The sequence below is a fragment of the Pseudoliparis swirei genome, chromosome 9, assembly GCF_029220125.1.
Source record: "Pseudoliparis swirei isolate HS2019 ecotype Mariana Trench chromosome 9, NWPU_hadal_v1, whole genome shotgun sequence".
NCBI lineage: Eukaryota > Metazoa > Chordata > Actinopteri > Perciformes > Liparidae > Pseudoliparis > Pseudoliparis swirei.
This window is the reverse complement of record NC_079396.1, coordinates 29144411-29164410: the sequence shown is the minus strand read 5'-3', so window position 1 is coordinate 29164410 and position 20000 is coordinate 29144411. Positions and strand designations below refer to the sequence as shown.

At 47.6% G+C, this 20000-nt stretch overlaps 1 protein-coding gene across 3 annotated transcripts in view; it reads right to left on the bottom strand.

The window, feature by feature from the left end:
* The window catches only part of LOC130200186 (PHD finger protein 20-like), a 33869-nt gene that overhangs the window by 4919 nt on the left and 8950 nt on the right, over positions 1-20000 (bottom strand). For all 3 annotated transcript variants that reach the window (XM_056424237.1, XM_056424238.1, XM_056424236.1), the window contains 11 exons: positions 19709-19793; positions 17796-17869; positions 17471-17684; positions 17261-17359; positions 16227-16286; positions 4650-4806; positions 3555-3661; positions 1791-1898; positions 1580-1648; positions 1366-1508; positions 55-154 (listed from right to left, as the gene is read on the bottom strand). In XM_056424237.1, coding sequence (XP_056280212.1) covers positions 55-154; positions 1366-1508; positions 1580-1648; positions 1791-1898; positions 3555-3661; positions 4650-4806; positions 16227-16286; positions 17261-17359; positions 17471-17684; positions 17796-17869; positions 19709-19793 — 1216 coding nt within the window. The remainder of the gene's footprint in view (positions 1-54; positions 155-1365; positions 1509-1579; positions 1649-1790; positions 1899-3554; positions 3662-4649; positions 4807-16226; positions 16287-17260; positions 17360-17470; positions 17685-17795; positions 17870-19708; positions 19794-20000) is intronic.

Here is a 20000-nt window from a genome sequence, read left to right as displayed (position 1 = left end):
TATAAACAAGGTAACTGGGTCAGGTGATGCGTTCGAGGGCCGTGGGAGTCCTACCCGCCGTGTGTCTGCAGTAGTAGCAGGTGTAGCTGTGTGGCACGTTGTCCTCATACAGACCCATACAGGTACCGTGCTGCCAGCACAGGCACGACTCACACTGCACAGGGCACAGGGGGTGAAGGTGTGAAGGTGTGTGTGAAGGTGTGTGAAGGTGTGTGTGTTAAGGTGTGTGTGTGTGTGAAGGTGTGTGTGTGAAGGTGTCTGTGTGTGTGTGAAGGTGTGTGTGTGAAGGTGTGTGTGTGAAGGTGTGTGTGAAGGTGTCTGTGTGAAGGTGTGTGTGTGAAGGTGTGTGTGTGAAGGTGTGTGTGTGTGAAGGTGTGTGTGAAGGTGTGTGTGTGAAGGTGTGTGTGTGTGAAGGTGTGTGTGTGTGAAGGTGTGTGTGTGTGTGTGTGTGTGTGTGAAGGTGTGTGTGTGAAGGTGTGTGTGTGTGAAGGTGTGTGTGTGTGAAGGTGTGTGTGTGTGAAGGTGTGTGTGTGAAGGTGTGTGTGTGAAGGTGTCTGTGTGAAGGTGTCTGTGTGTGAAGGTGTCTGTGTGTGAAGGTGTGTGTGTGAAGGTGTGTGTGTGTGAAGGTGTGTGTGAAGGTGTGTGTGTGAAGGTGTCTGTGTGTGAAGGTGTCTGTGTGTGAAGGTGTCTGTGTGTGAAGCTGTGTGTGAAGGTGTGTGTGTGAAGGTGTGTGTGTGAAGGTGTGTGAAGGTGTGTGAAGGTGTGTGTGAAGGTGTGTGTGTGAAGGTGTCTGTGTGAAGGTGTCTGTGTGTGAAGGTGTCTGTGTGTGAAGGTGTGTGTGTGAAGGTGTGTGTGTGAAGGTGTGTGTGTGAAGGTGTGTGTGAAGGTGTCTGTGTGAAGGTGTGTGTGTGAAGGTGTGTGTGTGAAGGTGTGTGTGTGAAGGTGTGTGTGTGTGAAGGTGTGTGTGTGAAGGTGTGTGTGTGTGAAGGTGTGTGTGTGAAGGTGTGTGTGTGAAGGTGTGTGTGTGAAGGTGTGTGTGTGTGTGTGTGTGTGTGAAGGTGTGTGTGTGAAGGTGTGTGTGTGTGTGAAGGTGTGTGTGTGAAGGTGTGTGTGTGAAGGTGTGTGTGTGTGAAGGTGTGTGTGTGTGAAGGTGTGTGTGTGAAGGTGTCTGTGTGTGAAGGTGTGTGTGTGAAGGTGTGTGTGTGAAGGTGTGTGTGTGAAGGTGTGTGTGTGAAGGTGTGTGTGAAGGTGTGTGTGTGTGAAGGTGTGTGTGTGAAGGTGTGTGTGTGAAGGTGTGTGTGTGAAGGTGTGTGTGTGAAGGTGTGTGTGTGAAGGTGTGTGTGTGAAGGTGTGTGTGTCTCTCACCTGGATCATGAAGTCGTTCTCCTCGTCTACCTCACACACGCACCTCACCACCTCACACTCGTCCGTTTCCATGGCGGCGGGCCAAGGGGGCGTGTCCTCCCCGCTTTCCGCCGTGAGCGTCGACCAGTCACTGCCGTCATCGACTGAGAGGAAGAGGAGCAACATCTACAACCTTCACACACACACACACACACACACACACACACACACTCACCTGTAGGGGGCGTGGCTCCAGCCCTCGGGGGCGCTGCAGGCTTCTCGTCATCGTCGCTGCTGCCGAGTGCTGCGCAGGAGGAAGATGAGGAAGAGGAAGATGAACATGAGGAAGATGATGAACATGAGGAGGAAGATGAGCATGAGGAAGATGAGGAGGAAGATGAGCCATGCCATGTAGACGTGCAGCTTCTTCTTCTTCATCCTCTCACCTGACTGGCGCTTCTTCTTCTTCTTCTTCTTCTTCTTCTTCTTCTTCTTCAGCTTCACCCTCAGCTTGAAGCTCTTCCTCTCCTTCCGGCCTCCTCCCTTCTTCCCGTCTAGGGATGAGAATTGATAAGATTTTATCGATTCCTGCTTATCGATTCGATTCCTTATCGATTCTCTTATCGATTATTATTGGGCAAGGGGTGAAAAAAAGAGCACAAACGGGTTTATTTACATTAATTTTCTTTTATATAATTTTCGATAATGCTGCACACACCATATACAGTATGTATACATACACATTTACATTTTTTTAAATAACCAAAAACATTTATACATATTCCTCTTGAACTTAAAATAAAACTTACATAACTTAAATAACTTAAATAAAATGTATTCTGTTTAATTTAAACATGTTCCTAGACATTACAGTGCTCCTTCCTTTTTTTAAAGGGTATATGAACTGAGCTGCCAAAAATGAAACTAGCAGTGGCAAATACCAAGTGTGCAACCATCAGTTGTATGGATCATCAACCATTCTTGTGCAGAAAAATAAGCATGTCTGCTTTCTCCGGGAGGATCCGCGATCTCTCAGGACTTCTTGTGTCTCCAGCCGTGGAGAACACGCTCTCAGCTGGAGGATGAACACAGAGATATGAGGAGGTGGACAAGACGTGCTGTCGCCTGAGACCCAGACCACCAGCCTCTGAACCGGTCTGACTCTGACCCTCATCAGATGAATTGGATGGCAATGGAGATTATTTATATAGTGAAAGCTGGTTTACACAATGATACAAATGGCACGAACAACATCGCTGAATTTGCTGAGCTGCCATAAAGCCATATTAAGAGGGGAGGCGAACACGACCTCTGCCTCAATGGAGGGGGCTGAACATGGAAGATTCTGTAGCTAAGCTAGCGTAGCTATATGCTAAGTTTAATCATGGATTAAACATCGATATGCTCAGTTTAATAATGGGTTAACACGAGAACGCGAACGTTTGCTGATAACACACGCCCTCCGATCATTAACAGTTACGATCAAACATTTCTCAAAACTGGACTTTCAATCCAAACGTGAAGTGATCATGGGACCAATGCGGAGCTCAAATGTGTGCTTCAAACGAAGGACAGAAGAGAACTTGATCCACACGATAAAGGCAAATGGCTTCACAGTGAGTGGTTGTGATCACTTGAGGAGTTTACCTTGGACAGAAGGAGATGAAGCCGACGTGAGCCGAGCTGCTGCATCGAACACACGACACTCCTGTCATTCCACGCTGTGTTCAAATGCTTCTTCATCTTTGTTGCATTTCCTCCCTTCGACGAAATAGACTTTTTACACACGTTACAGTGGCGTAGTCGTCATGTTGTCGTGTGAAATGGAGCCAAACTTTAGAACGCCTCTGCCTCTTAGCCATGTTTGCTGCAGTCTGAAGAAACTAAAAAAGTGTGCGCATGCGCAACGCCACAGAGGACCGTTAAAGAACCTTCAAGAATTTGGCTGACGATCCCAAACAATCGGTTCACTGGGAACAGAACCGGTTCTCGATGCCCATCCCTATTCCCATCTGCAACAGAAAGAGAGCTGAAGCTCCTCCCCCCGCACGGTGACATCGCGTGACCTCGCGTGACCTCGCGTGACATCGCGTGACCTCGCGTGACCTCGCGTGACCTCGCGTGACCTCGCGTGACCTCGCGTGACCTCGCGTGACCTCGCGTGACATCGCGTGACCTCGTGTGAGCTGCGGTTACTACGGCCGTCCTACCGTTGTCCGGGGCGCCGGGCCGCCTGTCGCCGTGGTGACCGTCGTACTGGTCCTCACTCCTGCTGTCCGACAGGAAGTCGCTGCCCTTAGAGGACGACCTCTTCCTCCTGCAACGACAGCAGAGTCACACCCGTCCCCTGGTGAGACTACACCCGTCCCCTAGTGAGACTACACCCGTCCCCTGGTGAGACTACACCCGTCCCCTGGTGAGACTACACCCGTCCCCTAGTGAGACTACACCCGTCCCCTAGTGAGACTACACCCGTCCCCTGGTGAGACTACACCCGTCCCCTGGTGAGACTACACCCGTCCCCTGGTGAGACTACACCCGTCCCCTGGTGAGACTACACCCGTCCCCTGGTGAGACTACACCCGTCCCTAGTGAGACTACACCCGTCCCCTGGTGAGACTACACCTGTCCCTAGTGAGACTACACCCGTCCCTAGTGAGACTACACCCGTCCCCTGGTGAGACTACACCTGTCCCCTGGTGAGACTACACCGTCCCTAGTGAGACTACACCCGTCCCCCAGTGAGACTACACCCGTCCCTAGTGAGACTACACCCGTCCCTGGTGAGACTACACCGTCCCCTGTGAGACTACACCATCCCCTAGTGAGACTACACCGTCCCTAGTGAGACTACACCCGTCCCCTGGTGAGACTACACCCGTCCCCTAGTGAGACTACACCCGTCCCCTGGTGAGACTAAACCCGTCCCCTGGTGAGACTACACCCGTCCCCTAGTGAGACTACACCCGTCCCCTGGTGAGACTACACCTGTCCCCTGGATGAGACTACACCTATCCCCTGGTGAGACTACACCTGTCCCCTGGATGAGACTACACCCGTCCCCTGGTGAGACTACACCCGTCCCCTGGATGAGACTACACCCGTCCCCTGGTGAGACTACACCTGTCCCCTGGATGAGACTACACCTGTCCCCTGGTGAGACTACACCCGTCCCCTAGTGAGACTACACCCGTCCCCTGGTGAGACTACACCCGTCCCCTGGTGAGACTACACCTGTCCCCTGGTGAGACTACACCCGTCCCCTGGTGAGACTACACCTGTCCCCTGGTGAGGGTGAGCCTCACCTGGGCGTCTGCGCCTGCGTGGCGTGGTAGTGCTTGACGTGGTCGTGCAGCAGCCCGGCCTTCCTGAAGGACTTGGAGCAGCTGGGACACTTGAAGGGGTTGTGGTCCAACTCGATGGAGAGGATGGGGGGGGGCTGGTTCCTGATCACCCTGTAGACTAGAGACACACGCATCAGGGGCCTGGTTGTATAGAAGTCTATGCTTCATGTGTTAGAGCTGCATTCTCTCTCCTGACCACCAGGGGGCGACTCCTCTGGTTGTATAGAAGTCTATGTTTCATGTGTTGAAGCTGCATTCTCTCTCCTGACCACCAGGGGGCTCCTCTGGTTGTATGGAAGTCTATGTTTCATGTGTAAGAGCTGCATTCTCTCTCCTGACCACCAGGGGGTGACTCCTCTGGTTGTATAGAAGTCTATGTTTCATGTGTTACTAAATGATTTGATATCAGATAATCACATTGATTTATGTTGCCTAACTGAAACCTGGCTGAGCCATGAAGAATATGTCTGCCTGAATGAATCGACTCCTCCAAGTCATATTAATACTCACATTCCTCGAGGCACCGGTCGAGGAGGTGGAGTAGCAGCCATCTTTGAATCGAGCCTATTAATTAATCCTCAACCTAAATTACACTACACCTCATTTGAAAGCCTTGTTCTTAGTCTTTCACATCCAACCTGGAAAACACTACAGCCAATTCTATTTGTGATTCTGTACCGGCCACCAGGTCCATATTCAGAGTTTATATCTGAATTCTCAGAATTTATATCAAGTTTGGTTCTTAAAACTGATAAAGTTATTATTGTTGGAGATTTTAATATCCATGTGGATGTTGATAATGATTGCCTTAGTGCTGCATTCATCTCCTTGTTGGACTCGATTGGCTTCTGCCAGAGAACAGAAACCCACTCACAGCTTTGGCCACACGCTTGATCTTGTTCTTACTTATGGCGTTGACATTGAGCATTTGAACGTCTTCCCACAGAATCCTCTTCTGTCAGACCACAACCTCATAACTTTAGTTTATACTATCGGAGTGTCCTCCGTGAGTCAAGAGGTTCTACACCAGATGTCCAACTGACATGGAGCTACATTTAAAGAAGAGATTCCTTCTGCATTTGATTCAATACCACGTCTCAATATAACAGAGGACTCCTGGTCTAACTTTAGTCCTGGTCTCCATATAACAGAGGACTCCTGGTCTAACTTTAGTCCTGGTCTCCATATAACAGAGGACTCCTGGTCTAACTTTAGTCCAGGTCTCCATATAACAGAGGACTCCTGGTCTAACTTTAGTCCAGGTCTCAATATACCAGAGGACTCCTGGTCTAACTTTAGTCCAGGTCTCAATATAACAGAGGACTCCTGGTCTAACTTTAGTCCAGGTCTCCATATAACAGAGGACTCCTGGTGTAACTTTAGTCCAGGTCTCAATATAAGAGGACTCCTGGTCTAACTTTAGTCCAGGTCTCAATATACCAGAGGACTCCTGGTCTAACTTTAGTCCAGGTCTCCATATAACAGAGGACTCCTGGTGTAACTTTAGTCCAGGTCTCAATATAACAGAGGACTCCTGGTCTAACTTTAGTCCAGGTCTCAATATAACAGAGGACTCCTGGTCTAACTTTAGTCCAGGTCTCCATATAACAGAGGACTCCTGGTCTAACTTTAGTCCAGGTCTCAATATAACAGAGGACTCCTGGTCTAACTTTAGTCCAGGTCTCCATATAACAGAGGACTCCTGGTGTAACTTTAGTCCAGGTCTCAATATAACAGAGGACTCCTGGTCTAACTTTAGTCCAGGTCTCAATATAACAGAGGACTCCTGGTCTAACTTTAGTCCAGGTCTCCATATAACAGAGGACTCCTGGTCTAACTTTAGTCCAGGTCTCAATATAACAGAGGACTCCTGGTCTAACTTTAGTCCAGGTCTCCATATAACAGAGGACTCCTGGTCTAACTTTAGTCCAGGTCTCAATATAACAGAGGACTCCTGGTCTAACTTTAGTCCAGGTCTCAATATAACAGAGGACTCCTGGTCTAACTTTAGTCCAGGTCTCCATATAACAGAGGACTCCTGGTCTAACTTTAGTCCAGGTCTCAATATAACAGAGGACTCCTGGTCTAACTTTGGTCCAGGTCTCCAATAACAGAGGACTCCTGGTCTAACTTTAGTCCAGGTCTCAATATAACAGAGGACTCCTGGTCTAACTTTACCCTCAGACCTCAATATAACAGAGGACTGGTCTAACGTCCGGAAGCTTTAGTCAGGTCTCTCAATGACATCTGGAGGAATCCCGCTTTTTTCGAGATAGTCTTAACACTGATCAGAGGACTCCTGGCCAGTCCAGCGATGACTCATCAGGACCAGAGAAGAACAAGCCCAGGTTTCTCTTCAGCTGACAGACAGAGAGTCACAGCTCTGTGGAGCCCAGTATTCCTAGAGACCTCAGTGGTAATGACTTCATCAACTTCTTTCATCAAAAGATTTTAACTATGAGGGACCAGATTAATATTCTCTTGCCCTTAACCAGTGATCTGTCCTCAGGTGGAATAGCCTTGGAAAGATTAATATTCTCTTGCCAGTGATGATCTGTCCTCAGGTGAATAGCCTGGAAACCGCCTGTATGCCCTGGTGTATATTTGGAGGGCTTTTCTCCCATCAACCGTGACCAATTATCTTCAACGGTTTCTACTTCGAACACGTCTACCTGTCTCTTGGATCCCATCCCGACGAGGCTGCTTAAAGACGTTTTACCCCGTCTACCTGTCTCTAGGACCCCGTCTACCTGTCTCTTGGACCCCGTCTACCTGTCTCTAGACCCCGTCTACCTGTCTCTTGGACCCGTCTACCTGTCTCTTGGACCCCGTCTACCTGTCTCTAGACCCCGTCTACCTGTCTCTAGACCCCGTCTACCTGTCTCTAGACCCCGTCTACCTGTCTCTAGGACCCCGTCTACCTGTCTCTAGGACCCCGTCTACCTGTCTCTGGACCCCATCTACCTGTCTCTTGGACCCCGTCTACCTGTCTCTAGACCCCGTCTACCTGTCTCTAGGACCCCGTCTACCTGTCTCTAGGACCCCGTCTACCTGTCTCTTGGACCCCGTCTACCTGTCTCTTGGACCCCGTCTACCTGTCTCTAGACCCCGTCTACCTGTCTCTAGACCCCGTCTACCTGTCTCTGGACCCCGTCTACCTGTCTCTAGGACCCCGTCTACCTGTCTCTTGGACCCGTCTACCTGTCTCTAGACCCCGTCTACCTGTCTCTGGACCCCGTCTACCTGTCTCTAGGACCCCGTCTACCTGTCTCTAGACCCCGTCTACCTGTCTCTAGGACCCCGTCTACCTGTCTCTAGACCCCGTCTACCTGTCTCTAGGACCCCGTCTACCTGTCTCTAGACCCCGTCTACCTGTCTCTGGACCCCGTCTACCTGTCTCTAGGACCCCGTCTACCTGTCTCTGGACCCCGTCTACCTGTCTCTAGGACCCGTCTACCTGTCTCTAGACCCCGTCTACCTGTCTCTGGACCCCGTCTACCTGTCTCTAGGACCCCGTCTACCTGTCTCTAGACCCCGTCTACCTGTCTCTAGGACCCCGTCTACCTGTCTCTTGGACCCGTCTACCTGTCTCTAGGACCCCGTCTACCTGTCTCTAGGACCCCGTCTACCTGTCTCTAGGACCCCGTCTACCTGTCTCTAGACCCCGTCTACCTGTCTCTTGGACCCCGTCTACCTGTCTCTAGGACCCCGTCTACCTGTCTCTAGGACCCCGTCTACCTGTCTCTAGACCCCGTCTACCTGTCTCTAGGACCCCGTCTACCTGTCTCTAGACCCCGTCTACCTGTCTCTAGGACCCCGTCTACCTGTCTCTAGGACCCCGTCTACCTGTCTCTAGACCCCGTCTACCTGTCTCTAGGACCCCGTCTACCTGTCTCTGGACCCCGTCTACCTGTCTCTAGACCCCGTCTACCTGTCTCTGGACCCCGTCTACCTGTCTCTAGGACCCCGTCTACCTGTCTCTAGGACCCCGTCTACCTGTCTCTAGGACCCCGTCTACCTGTCTCTAGGACCCGTCTACCTGTCTCTAGGACCCCGTCTACCTGTCTCTAGGACCCCGTCTACCTGTCTCTGGACCCCGTCTACCTGTCTCTAGGACCCCGTCTACCTGTCTCTAGGACCCCGTCTACCTGTCTCTAGACCCCGTCTACCTGTCTCTAGGACCCCGTCTACCTGTCTCTAGACCCCGTCTACCTGTTCTCTAGGACCCCATCTACCTGTCTCCTGGACCCCGTCTACCTGTCTCTAGGACCCCGTCTACCTGTCTCTAGGACCCCGTCTACCTGTCTCTAGACCCCGTCTACCTGTCTCTAGACCCCGTCTACCTGTCTCTAGGACCCCGTCTACCTGTCTCTAGGACCCCGTCTACCTGTCTCCTGGACCCCGTCTACCTGTCTCTAGGACCCCGTCTACCTGTCTCTGGACCCCGTCTACCTGTCTCTAGACCCCGTCTACCTGTCTCTAGGACCCCGTCTACCTGTCTCTAGGACCCCGTCTACCTGTCTCTAGACCCCGTCTACCTGTCTCTTGGACCCCGTCTACCTGTCTCTAGACCCCGTCTACCTGTCTCTTGGACCCCGTCTACCTGTCTCTTGGACCCCGTCTACCTGTCTCTTGGACCCCGTCTACCTGTCTCTTGGACCCCGTCTACCTGTCTCTGGACCCCGTCTACCTGTCTCTGGACCCCGTCTACCTGTCTCTGGACCCCGTCTACCTGTCTCTGGACCCCGTCTACCTGTCTCTAGGACCCGTCTACCTGCCTCTAGACCCCGTCTACCTGTCTCTAGGACCCCGTCTACCTGTCTCTAGGACCCCGTCTACCTGTCTCTAGACCCCGTCTACCAAGGTCCTGGAGGAAGTGGTCGCAAATCAGTTGTGCGACTTTCTACATCATAATAGTTTATTTGAGAAATTTCAATCAGGATTTAGAAAACACCACAGCACCGAGACGGCACTGGTGAAAATTACAAATGACCTCTTAATGGCAGCAGATAAAGGACTCCTCTCTGTACTGGTCTAGTTAGACCTTAGTGCTGATAGAGGACTCATCTCTGTCCTGGTCTTGTTAGACCTTAGTGCTGATAGAGGACTCATCTCTGTACTGGTCTAGTTAGACCTTAGTCCTGATAGAGGACTCATCTCTGTACTGGTCTTGTTAGACCTTAGTGCTGATAGAGGACTCATCTCTGTACTGGTCTTGTTAGACCTTAGTCCTGATAGAGGACTCATCTCTGTACTGGTCTTGTTAGACCTTAGTGCTGATAGAGGACTCATCTCTGTACTGGTCTTGTTAGACCTTAGTGCTGATAGAGGTCTCCTCTCTGTACTGGTCTTGTTAGACCTTAGTCCTGATAGAGGACTCATCTCTGTACTGGTCTTGTTAGACCTTAGTGCTGATAGAGGACTCCTCTCTGTCCTGGTCTTGTTAGACCTTAGTCCTGATAGAGGACTCCTCTCTGTCCTGGTCTTGTTAGACCTTAGTGCTGATAGAGGACTCCTCTCTGTACTGGTCTAGTTAGACCTTAGTCCTGATAGAGGACTCCTCTCTGTCCTGGTCTTGTTAGACCTTAGTGCTGATAGAGGACTCCTCTCTGTACTGGTCTTGTTAGACCTTAGTCCTGATAGAGGACTCCTCTCTGTCCTGGTCTTGTTAGACCTTAGTGCTGATAGAGGACTCCTCTCTGTACTGGTCTTGTTAGACCTTAGTCCTGCATTCGACACCATTGACCATGACATCCTGTTACAGAGACTGGAGCAGTCGATTGGCATTTCAGGCACGGCACTAATTTGGTTTAAATCCTATTTATCAGATCGATCTCAGTTTGTATTTGTAAACGATGACGCCTCGATAACCACCAACGTTAATCACGGAGTTCCACAAGGTTCTGTGCTTGGACCAATTTTATTTACCTTATACATGCTTCCTTTGGGCAATATTATCAGGAAACACTCCATAAACTTTCATTGTTATGCAGATGATACTCAACTATATCTATCGATAAAACCAGAGGAGAGCAACCAACTCGGTAAAATTCAAGAATGTCTTAAAGACATAAAAACATGGATGACCTGCAACTTCTTGATGTTAAACTCAGACAAAACCGAAGTAATTGTAATCGGCCCTGAGCACCTCAGAGATCAATTATCTGGTGATGTGGATTCTGTAGACGGCATTGCCCTGGCATCCAACACCACTGTAAAGAATCTTGGCGTTATCTTTGATCGGGACTTGTCCTTTAACTCCCACGTAAAGCAAATCTCAAGGACTGCATTCTTTCATCTCCGTAATATTTCAAAAATCAGGCAGATCTTGTCTCAAAAAGATGCAGAAAAATTGGTTCACGCGTTCGTTACTTCGAGACTGGATTACTGCAACTCCTTATTATCAGGCTGCTCTATAAGTCTCTTAGGTCAACTCCTTATTATCAGCTGCTCTATAAGTCTCTTAGGTCAACTCCTTATAATCAGGCTGCTCTATAAGTCTCTTAGGTCAACTCCTTATTATCAGGCTGATCTATAAGTCTCTTAGGTCAACTCCTTATTATCAGGCTGCTCTATAAGTCTCTTAGGTCAACTCCTTATTATCAGGCTGCTCTATAAGTCTCTTAGGTCAACTCCTTATTATCAGGCTGCTCTATAAGTCTCTTAGGTCAACTCCTTATTATCAGGCTGCTCTATAAGTCTCTTAGGTCAACTCCTTATTATCAGGCTGCTCTATAAGTCTCTTAGGTCAACTCCTTATTATCAGGCTGCTCTATAAGTCTCTTAGGTCAACTCCTTATGATCAGGCTGCTCTATAAGTCTCTTAGGTCCCTCCAGTTGATCCAGAATGCTGCAGCTCGTGTTCTCACTAAAACTAAGAACAGAGATCACATCACTCCTGCACTAGCTGCTCTGCACTGGCTCCCAGTAAAATCAAGAATCACTTTTTAAAATTCTTCTCTTAACCTACAAAGCCTTGATTGGTGATGCACCATCATATCTTAAGGAGCTTGTAGTACCATATTGCCCACTAGAGAGCTCGCTCACTAAATGCGGACTACTTGTAGTTCCTAGGGTCTTAAAAAGTAGAATGGGAGCCAGAGCCTTTAGTTATCAAGCTCCTCTTTTATGGAACCAGCTTCACCTTCAGTCCGGGAGGCAGACACAGTCACCTCGTTTAAGAGTCGACTGAAGACCTTCCTCTTTGACAGAGCTTATAGTTAGGGCTGAATCAGGTTCACCTGGTCCAGCCCCTTGATATGCTGCTATAGGCTTATAGCTGCCGGGGGACGTTTAGGATGCACTGAGTACCTATCTCCTCTTTTCTCTCCTTAAGGATGAATTTTCATCTCTCAATCACACGTTACTAACTCTGCTTTCTCCCGAGTCCTTTTGACTTCACGTCTCATGGGGCCATCGGACCCTATGAGACGACATAGATCCTATCTGCCTGATGGATCGTCTGGGTCGTGGAATTCCTGCTCCTGACTACGCCACTGTCCTGTTGAGACTCCGCCCACTGTTGAGACTCCCACTCCTCCTCCCCACCTCCATCTGATGGATCGTGGAGGTCTCCATCGTGGAATATGCCGACTATGAACTATTCATCCACTCTGTCACATTCATTGAATGTATTTTAACTCTAAATCTGTCCTTCTGTACACATGACATCTATTGTTCTGTCCATCCTGGAGAGGATCCTCCTCTGTTGCTCTCCTGAAGGTTTCTTCCTTTTTTCCCCTGAATGGTTATTTGGGAGTTTTTCCTGGTCCGATGTGAGGTTTTGGGGCAGGGATGTCTATGTGTACAGATTGTAAAGCACTCTGAGACAAATTTGTAATTTGTGAAATTGGGCTATACAAATAAACTGAATTGAATTGAATAAGTCTCTTAGGTCAACTCCTTATTATCAGGCTGCTCTATAAGTCTCTTAGGTCAACTCCTTATGATCAGGCTGCTCTATAAGTCTCTTAGGTCAACTCCTTATTATCAGGCTGCTCTATAAGTCTCTTAGGTCAACTCCTTATTATCAGGCTGCTCTATAAGTCTCTTAGGTCAACTCCTTATTATCAGGCTGCTCTAATAAGTCTCTTAGGTCAACTCCTTATTATCAGGCTGCTCTATAAGTCTCTTAGGTCAACTCCTTATGATCAGGCTGCTCTATAAGTCTCTTAGGTCAACTCCTTATTATCAGGCTGCTCTATAAGTCTCTTAAGTCAACTCCTTATTATCAGGCTGCTCTATATGTCTCTTAGGTCAACTCCTTATGATCAGGCTGCTCTATAAGTCTCTGAGGTCAACTCCTTATTATCAGGCTGCTCTAATAAGTCTCTTAAGTCAACTCCTTATTATCAGGCTGCTCTATAAGTCTCTTAGGTCAACTCCTTATTATCAGGCTGCTCTATAAGTCTCTTAGGTCAACTCCTTATTATCAGGCTGCTCTATAAGTCTCTTAGGTCAACTCCTTATTATCAGGCTGCTCTAATAAGTCTCTTAGGTCAACTCCTTATTATCAGGCTGCTCTATAAGTCTCTTAGGTCAACTCCTTATGATCAGGCTGCTCTATAAGTCTCTTAGGTCAACTCCTTATTATCAGGCTGCTCTATAAGTCTCTTAAGTCAACTCCTTATTATCAGGCTGCTCTATATGTCTCTTAGGTCAACTCCTTATGATCAGGCTGCTCTATAAGTCTCTGAGGTCAACTCCTTATTATCAGGCTGCTCTAATAAGTCTCTTTAGTCAACTCCTTATTATCAGGCTGCTCTATAAGTCTCTTAGGTCAACTCCTTATTATCAGGCTGCTCTATAAGTCTCTTAGGTCAACTCCTTATTATCAGGCTGCTCTATCAGTCTCTTAGGTCAACTCCTTATTAGCAGGCTGCTCTATAAGTCTCTTAGGTCAACTCCTTATTATCAGGCTGCTCTATAAGTCTCTTAGGTCAACTCCTTATTATCAGGCTGCTCTATAAGTCTCTTAGGTCAACTCCTTATTATCAGGCTGCTCTATAAGTCTCTTAGGTCAACTCCTTATTATCAGGCTGCTCTATAAGTCTCTTAGGTCAACTCCTTATTATCAGGCTGCTCTATAAGTCTCTTAGGTCAACTCCTTATTATCAGGCTGCTCTATAAGTCTCTTAGGTCAACTCCTTATGATCAGGCTGCTCTATAAGTCTCTTAGGTCAACTCCTTATTATCAGGCTGCTCTATAAGTCTCTTAGGTCAACTCCTTATTATCAGGCTGCTCTATAAGTCTCTTAGGTCAACTCCTTATTATCAGGCTGCTCTATAAGTCTCTTAGGTCAACTCCTTATTATCAGGCTGCTCTATAAGTCTCTTAGGTCAACTCCTTATTATCAGGCTGCTCTATAAGTCTCTTAAGTCAACTCCTTATTATCAGGCTGCTCTATATGTCTCTTAGGTCAACTCCTTATGATCAGGCTGCTCTATAAGTCTCTTAGGTCAACTCCTTATTATCAGGCTGCTCTATAAGTCTCTTAGGTCAACTCCTTATTAGCAGGCTGCTCTATAAGTATCTTAGGTCAACTCCTTATTATCAGGCTGCTCTAAGTCTCTTAGGTCAACTCCTTATGAACAGGCTGCTCTATAAGTCTCTTAGGTCAACTCCTTATTATCAGGCTGCTCTATAAGTCTCTTAGGTCAACTCCTTATGATCAGGCTGCTCTATAAGTCTCTTAGGTCAACTCCTTATTATCAGGCTGCTCTATAAGTCTCTTAAGTCAAGTCCTTATTATCAGCCTGCTCTATAAGTATCTTAAGTCAACTCCTTATTATCAGGCTGCTCTATATGTCTCTTAGGTCAACTCCTTATGATCAGGCTGCTCTAGAAGTCTCTTAGGTCAACTCCTTATTATCAGGCTGCTCTATAAGTCTCTTAAGTCAACTCCTTATTATCAGGCTGCTCTATATGTCTCTTAGGTCAACTCCTTATGATCAGGCTGCTCTATAAGTCTCTGAGGTCAACTCCTTATTATCAGGCTGCTCTAATAAGTCTCTTAAGTCAACTCCTTATTATCAGGCTGCTCTATAAGTCTCTTAGGTCAACTCCTTATTATCAGGCTGCTCTATAAGTCTCTGAGGTCAACTCCTTATTATCAGGCTGCTCTATAAGTCTCTGATGTCAACTCCTTATTATCAGGCTGCTCTATAAGTCTCTTAGGTCAACTCCTTATTATCAGGCTGCTCTATAAGTCTCTTAGGTCAACTCCTTATTATCAGGCTGCTCTATAAGTCTCTTAGGTCAACTCCTTATTATCAGGCTGCTCTATAAGTCTCTTAGGTCAACTCCTTATTATCAGGCTGCTCTATAAGTCTCTTAGGTCAACTCCTTATTATCAGGCTGCTCTATAAGTCTCTTAGGTCAACTCCTTATTATCAGGCTGCTCTAATAAGTCTCTTAGGTCCCTCCAGTTGATCCAGAATGCTGCAGCTCGTGTTCTCACTAAACTAAGAAAAGAGATCACATCACTCCTGCACTAGCTGCTCTGCACTGGCTCCCAGTAAAATCAAGAATCACTTTTTAAATTCTTCTCTTAACGTACAAAGCCTTGATTGGTGATGCCCCATCATATCTTAAGGAGCTTGTAGTACCATATTGCCCCACTAGAGAGCTACGCTCACTAAATGCGGGACTACTTGTAGTTCCTAGAGTCTTAAAAAGTAGAATGGGAGCCAGAGCCTTTAGTTATCAAGCTCCTCTTTTATGGAACCAGCTTCACCTTCAGTCCGTGTGGCAGACACAGTCACCTCGTTTAAGAGTAGACTGAAGACTTTCCTCTTTGACAGAGCTTATAGTTAGGGCTGAATCAGGTTCACCTGGTCCAGCCCCTTGATATGCTGCTATAGGCTGATAGCTGCCGGGGGACGTTTAGGATGCACTGAGCTCCTCTCTCCTCTCCTCTCTCTTTAGGGATGAATTTTCATCTCTCAATCACACGTTACTAACTCTGCTTTCTCCCCGGAGTCCTTTTGACTTCACGTCTCATGGGGTCATCGGACCCTATGAGACGGCATAGATCCTATCTGCTGATGGATCATCGAGGTCTGGGTCGTGGAATTCCTGCTCCTGACTACGCCACTGTCCTGTTGAGACTCCGCCCACTGTTGAGACTCCGCCCACTCCTCCTCTCTACCTCCATCTGATGGATCATGGAGGTCTCCATCGTGGAATATGCCTACTATGAACTATTCATACACTCTGTCACATTCATTGAATGTATTTAAACTCGAATCTGTCCTTCTGGTCACATGACATCTATTGTTCTGTCCATCTGGAGAGGGATCCTCCTCTGTTCTCTCCTCAAGGGTTCGTCCCTTCTTCCCCCTGAAGGGTTATTTGGGAGTTGTTCCTGATCCGATGTGAGGTCAAAGGTCAAAGGTCAGGGATGTCTATGTGTACAGATTGTAAAGCACTCCGAGACTAATTTGTAATTTGTGAAATTGGGCTCTACAAATAAAGTGAATTGAAAAACTGAATTGAATAAGGAGTACATTCATAAGGAGTACACTCAGACTACTCACGAGGCTCCCGGCTGAACTTGTGTGAGGTGGGCAGGTGAGCCTGGCGCTCCAACAGGACGTCTGAGAGACAACAAACAAACAAAGTCTTTATCATGTTTATTACGTTGATAAACAGTTTGATCACAACAGACTCAAACTGTCCAGCAAATGTTTCATTTATTCATGATTTATAATTCATTTGACATTTGCTCGGGTCAAAGGTCAATGGGTCAAAGGGTTAACAGGTCAAAGGTCAACGGGTCAAAGGGCTAACAGGTCAAAGGGTAAAGGGCTAACAGGTCAAAGGTCAACAGGTCAAAGGGATAACGGGTCAAAGGGCTAACAGGTCAAAGGGTAAAGGGCTAACAGGTCAAAGGTCAACAGGTCAAAGGGTAAAGGGCTAACAGGTCAAAGGGCTAACAGGTCAAAGGTCAACAGGTCAAAGGGATAACGGGTCAAAGGGTAAAGGGCTAACAGGTCAAAGGTCAACAGGTCAAAGGGATAACGGGTCAAAGGGCTAACAGGTCAAAGGGCTAACAGGTCAAAGGGTAAAGGGCAAACAGGTCAAAGGTCAACAGGTCAAAGGGTAAAGGGCTAACAGGTCAAAGGTCAAAGGGATAACGGGTCAAAGGGCTAACAGGTCAAAGGGTAAAGGGCTAACAGGTCAAAGGTCAACAGGTCAAAGGGTAAAGGGCTAACAGGTCAAAGGGCTAACAGGTCAAAGGGTAAAGGGCTAACAGGTCAAAGGTCAACAGGTCAAAGGGTAAAGGGCTAACAGGTCAAAGGGTAAAGGGCTAACAGGTCAAAGGTCAACATATTTGAAATTTCTCATGTCATAAAAAACACAATAAAGTTATTTTTACAATCTTATTGTTTTAAAGTGGATTTTTACAACTCATAAATAAAACCTCTGAAGACTCAGAAAATAAAAATTATAAAAAATTATAATAAATAAAAATAAACATATTTTAAATAAATAAAGAAACAAGTATAGAAATAATAATAAATAGAAATGAATAAATAAAACGATGAATACAATAAATGCGAGTATGTACCTCTGTCCATGTGGGCGGGGCTTGGAGGATCTGGCTGGGTGCACTCGGCTGTGATTGGCTGATTCTGAGCTCCACTGTTTCTGCCTGGGAGAGAATCAGCTGCAATTGGACGAGAACAGGATCAATGAATGACCTGAGAACCTCCAGAGCAACGTTAACCTCTCACCCACAATGCATCACTTCAACCCTCACGCATGTTACGAGACTTACTGTATGTTTTCTTCTTTGCTGGCGGAGGAGAGGATGAAGAGTCTGCCCTCCTCTTCCTCTCCTCCTCTTCTCCTGATGTCAGCTTCTCTGTTTCCTCCTCCTCCTCCTTTCTCTCTTCTTCCTCCTCCTTCCTCTCCTCCTCTCCAACATCCTCTTCGCTCTCCCCTTCCTCCCATCCCTCGCTTCCCAACGCACTCTTCTCAGATCTGGACTTCTGCGTCACCACAAACAAGCAAAACAAACAAACAAACAACACACAGTGGCGGTGAGAGGAGCAGCTGATTGGTGCGTGGGCCAGGTGAGGACCAATGGGAGGGTTTCTTACTTCCTGGAAGGGCTTCACCTTCGTGGGCTTCACCGTCAGAACCACACCGTCATAGAAACGCACTGTGTAGGAGTCTGACACACACACACACACACAGACACACACACACACAGACAGAGACACACACACAGACACACACACACACACACACAGAGACACACAGACACACACACAGACACACACACACAGACACACACAGACACACACACACACACACACACACACACAGAGACACACAGACACACACACAGACACACACACACACACAGAGACACACACACAGACACACACACACACAGACACACAGACAGAGACACACAGATACACACACACACACAGACACACAGACACACACACACACAGACACACACAGACAGAGACACACACACACAGACACACAGAGACACACACACACAGACACACACACACACAGACAGACACACAGACAGAGACAGACACACACACACACACACAGAGACACACACACACACAGACAGAGACACACAGACACAGACACACAGACAGAGACACACACACACAGACACAGACACACACAGACACACAGACAGAGACACACACACACAGACACACACACACACAGACACACACACACACACAGACAGAGACACACACACAGACACAGACACAGACAGAGACACACACACAGACACACACACACACAGACACACACACACACACAGACAGAGACACACAGACACACAGACAATAGTAAGAATCACATTTCTGCCAAATATCAAATGTCCAAATCAATTATTGTTTTGAAGCCGTAAAAGAAAAAAAGTTCAGTTCATGATATATTTTCTGATTAGCTCATAATTTCAGCTCCATTATTCTCAGGGAATGTGTTCATGCTGTTAGCTCGTTAGCTTCATGCTGTTAGCTCGTTAGCTCCATGCTGTTAGCGAGTTAGCTTCATGCTGTTAGCTCGTTAGCTACATGCTGTTAGCGAGTTAGCTTCATGCTGTTAGCTCGTTAGCTACATGCTGTTAGCTCGTTAGCTTCATGCTGTTAGCTCGTTAGCTTCATGCTGTTAGCTAGTTAGCTTCATGCTGTTAGCTCATTAGCTCCATGCTGTTAGCGAGTTAGCTTCATGCTGTTAGCTCGTTAGCTTCATGCTGTTAGCGAGTTAGCTTCATGCTGTTAGCGAGTTAGCTTCATGCTGTTTGCTAGTTAGCTTCATGCTGTTAGCTAGATGCTGCGTTAACATTCGTGCTTCACACTTGTCTGCAGCTCTTTAGACCCCCCCCCCCCCCCCCCCCGTTGTAGTCCAGAGAGTTTCAGTCCCTTTGGAACAACAGACAGGGGAAACTAAACAGCATTACTCACTGAGCTCCAGCTAACAGCTCCGTTAGCTACCTGCTCCGTTAGCTACCTGCTCGCGTAGCTCCTGGAGCTCTCTGGCTGAGGGAACATACCGGTCTCTGATTGGCCGAATAGTCCAGTCACGTGAAATAAGAAACGATGTCATTGGCCAGCACACATGTTTGCGCCCCAAGATTCACGTTTCATCCGCCAATGAGAAGCCGTCTTTGCCGAAACGACCGTGAAAGGCACACACACGTTGGGCCGGCGCCCGTAAAGGGGGCGGGGCTTGTCTCCGTGAGGATGAGTGGCGATATATTATTTATGTCACATTTAACTTAAGTGGTTGTTGACAGGCTGGCGGTCTCCCACACACATGTAGCGCGTCAACACGGTTTATTTACTATTTAAATGATTTGGGAGATAATGTTTTTTGACAGGATATATTATATTTTGTTCTTCTTTTTTTTTTAAATCTCAACATTTTAAGAGGGGCGGCGTCCTAGCGCCCCTATGGACGCACCGCCACTGACACACACCACACACACAGACACACGCACTCACACACAAACCACACACACACTCCTCACCATCCTTGTTGACTCTGAGGATTTTAGCCGGGTAGAAACGACAGTCGGTCCAACAGGCCAGAACCTTTTCTCCTGAGACAAACATCTGAGACACAGACAGACAGACAGGCAGAGAGAGAGAGAGAGAGGAGACAGAGAGAGAGAGAGACAGAGAGACGGGTAGAGAGAGGAGACAGAGAGAGAGAGACAGAGAGAGAGAGAGAGAGAGAGAGAGAGAGACAGAGAGACAGACAGAGAGAGAGAGAGAGAGAGAGAGAGAGAGAGAGAGAGAGAGAGAGAGACAGAGAGAGAG